General features: G+C 42.3%; 1 protein-coding gene across 1 annotated transcript; it reads left to right on the top strand.

Moving 5' to 3' along the window:
* Positions 1 to 1,165: 1,165 nt before the first annotated feature.
* On the top strand, positions 1,166 to 3,174 carry ATOH7 (atonal bHLH transcription factor 7). The gene has a single exon (XM_027596614.1). It carries the CDS (start codon positions 1,687 to 1,689, stop codon positions 2,254 to 2,256), a length of 570 nt encoding a protein of 189 aa, XP_027452415.1. The 5' UTR covers positions 1,166 to 1,686; the 3' UTR covers positions 2,257 to 3,174.
* Positions 3,175 to 3,510: the final 336 nt, after the last annotated feature.

The following is a 3,510-nucleotide window of genomic DNA, read 5'->3' as shown; positions in this document are numbered from 1 at the left end:
AATGTTCAATTGCATCCTATTGTCTTCGAGTTACTCAACTTCATTTCACTGTCATTGCTTCAGCTGGGGATTAATCAACTATTTATGGGAAGACTGGACTTGGGAGTCAGGGCATTCACAATGGGGTTTCAGTCTGAGGCAAAGGTGGGGGAAGAAAGTTACAGTAAAAAGACTCCTGCTTTGTGAGAGGTTGTTGAAAATTGAATTTAACAAAAATATCTGAGAATAATGCTGACACAATCCATATTTCAAAAGGAGAAAGAACATGGTGTTCCTGAAGAATCCAGAAATGATCCTGGCTTGAATCTGTTTGGATCTGGTTTCTTTGCCACTTTACTCTTCCTTAAGAACTAGAAAAAAGTCGTGATGAGAGAATCAAGTTAATGGGTTCTCTGTATAAATCAGATCATTATCAACAGTGGAAATCATGCTTTGTTATTGTTCCTGAGGACAGCTGATACAACTAAAACATCCACAGAGTATGAAATATTTATAGCTCTATGAGACGGGGATAAATCTTCCATTAGAAATTATTTTTAAAAATCTCACAAATTACTTAGATGTTTCCATTTTGCACATATATGTGCATTATGATTAGTTTTATTAGATTTAAATGTCAGATTAAATAATTATCATCTCAATATATGTCCCCAAAACATTTATGAGCCTCTTTCAGGGGAAATGGAGTATAAATTCTGAGTTAATTTGCCTAAGTATCCAAACTCATGCAATCCAACTATATAACTAGAATATTTTTTTGATATACCAGTAATATCTTTTGATATGTTACAATAAGTTATTCTGCAGAAAACAGCCAAATTATTTGCACAGTAAAATTCCAGGTCTGCAATATTAAGACCTACTAATTTGTCCCAACTTATTTAAGAGCTAAAATAAAAACATCAATATACTAGATCGGCATTAACCAAAATTGTCATTCATCTTGACAAAGCTAAATCATCTTAAACTTCTAATATATCTCATAATTCCAAGACCAATATGTTCACACAAATAATTTCTAATAACTGTAAAACTTTGGTTAAGTTTTTGATATGTAAGCTGCCCGTTGATACGGGAAAAGATGGACCAAGCTCTTTCCCCACCCCCCACCCTGTTATTCTTTTGGGGACAGCCAGGCCACTCCAGATGGTGTGTTACTGTTGGACATAGCTTTGGAGAAACTTCAACAGACGAAGGCTGTAATGTCAGGATTTTGCTGTGCGTCGTTCCCCTTCCCCCCGCCTGCAGTTCCCAGGGTAGGAAGGTGCTGAGATGGAAGCCGAGGGACGCCCGCCCACCTGCCACCACCTGTTCCCTCCCTCAGCCCTCTGCTATAAATTCTCCTCCTTCAAAGATTCATCCAGCACTCTCCGACAGCTACTGCGGAAAAAGCGCTCCTTCTCTATCTGAGCATCTGGAAAGATCTCGTCTTCCTGAAAAAGAAGTCTCGGGCTTTCCCAGAGGACTTGAAAGACCTTCCCCAAACCAGCCACACCAAATTCTGCAGCAAGAAGGTTCCCTTCTCTTTTCCAACCTCACGTTGGGAAAATGACTTTCTCTTCAGCACCTCAGTTTCCCCTAAATTTGAGCCAGTGAAGAGACATCAATCTGGTTATCCAGTAGGACGGAAGGCGGGGTCCCCTACTCCCCACTGTAAACTCTGATTCCACACGAGTTGCTTTGTGTATGACTTACTCGCTCAGAAGAGCCACGTTGGGGAGCGGCTCGATAGACCGGCTCGCGCGCAGGTGCCTAAGCGGGCGAGTGAGCTCAGCGCCTCCCTCCTTCCGGCGGGGGATGAAGTCCTGCAAGCCCAGCAACGCGGCGGCGGCAGCGCGCGCCGCGGCCCCGTGCGCAGTTGGCGCCGAGTGCGCGGGTGCGTGCGCCGGGGCTGGAAGGCTGGAGAGCGCGGCGCGCAGGCGCTTGGCGGCCAACGCACGCGAGCGCCGTCGCATGCAGGGTCTCAACACGGCGTTCGATCGCCTGCGCAGGGTGGTGCCCCAGTGGGGCCAGGATAAAAAGCTGTCCAAGTATGAGACCCTGCAGATGGCACTGAGCTACATCATGGCGCTGACCCGTATCCTGGCCGAGGCCGAGCGATTCGGCTCGGAGCGGGACTGGGTCAGTCTCCACTGTGAGCACTTTGGCCGCGACCACTACCTTCCGTTTGCGGGCGCGAAGCTACCGGGTGAGAGCGAGCCCTACGGCCAGAGGCTCTTCGGCTTCCAGCCAGAGCCCTTTCAGATGGCCATTTAGGGCGCGCGGCCCTGCCTGGGGGAGATGCCCAGTAATCGAGCTCCGGAGCCGTGGCCCGTTCCCCAGTAGGTGGCCAAGGATGCAGTCTTAGAATAAAATAGCAAACTTTCAGGTTACTTTTATTCGCGTCACCGGTCTTACGGACACGATTTTATTGCCTTTCTCTTCCTCCTTATCGGTATTTTGTAGATTACATTAATGGATCTTGTGAATGGTTTTGATTGCTGTGAAAATAATGCCCCTTCCCCCTTTTTTGGGACGACTTTGAGGGAAAACAATCTTAAGAAAAAAATAGGATTAGGCTATACTGCAGTTTTAGTCCTCAGAGAGATAATAACTTTCTTAAACTTTGTAAGTTTGACTTGTTCGGGTGAAGTTGACAATATCCATTACTTGTGTATGCTTAAAACAGCTACCTACCCGTCGTGTAAATGCATTTATGCTTAGTGCATTGTGTGTGTATGCATGAAGTAGTCATAGTTTTTTTTTGCTAGAGTACAGGGCGTGAGTGCTCTGTATTTTTAAATGTATACATTATAAAATATAGATTTTGTAATATATAAATAAAAATGTGGGTTTGTTCTTCATGCCAAGTGCCCTGCTAGTTTCCTGATGGCAATAAAGGCCTCTTTGGGGACGATGATTTGAGTGCTTCTCTGAGTGAAGATATGGAACGTTGAAATCTAATTGCACTGATTGGCAAATGTGCCCTTTTGTAATACTTCGTTTAAAAAAAAAAAGACAAGCTGATGAGAATACAAATAATTAATTTGAAAGCTTTCTCTGTGAACTTGGAAATATAGATACATTTTTCATGTTTTTTTTAAAGGTTAAAGTAGTTGAAATAATGTTTAGCTTTTAGGTAACTAGATATACAATTCCTCAATATTTTATTTAAGCCAATTACTACTAATTCCTTACAAGTACCCAAATAAATATATTTATTCCTATATAGGAATATATATATGTTAATATATATATAAATGTAACTAGCACTGAGAACTTAAAAAATGTTGCTTTTGTAAGTGATTTCCTTTTAATCAATACAAGCTAGCAAAAAGGGCATCACCACCATCAAGACTAATCAAGATTAGAGCAAAATAGTATGCATGGTATTGGTTTGAATTATTTTTATAAATTTGCTTAACCATTGGATGAATAAACCAAACCTTTAATGTAAAGAGTGACTTGGTGGTCAACAGCTCTGCGTGCATTATTAGAAATAGTAATTAGAAATAATAACTAGAAAAAACA

This window comes from Zalophus californianus, chromosome 15 (genome assembly GCF_009762305.2).
Source record: "Zalophus californianus isolate mZalCal1 chromosome 15, mZalCal1.pri.v2, whole genome shotgun sequence".
Lineage (NCBI taxonomy): Eukaryota > Metazoa > Chordata > Mammalia > Carnivora > Otariidae > Zalophus > Zalophus californianus.
This window is presented reverse-complemented; position numbering and strand designations above follow the sequence as displayed.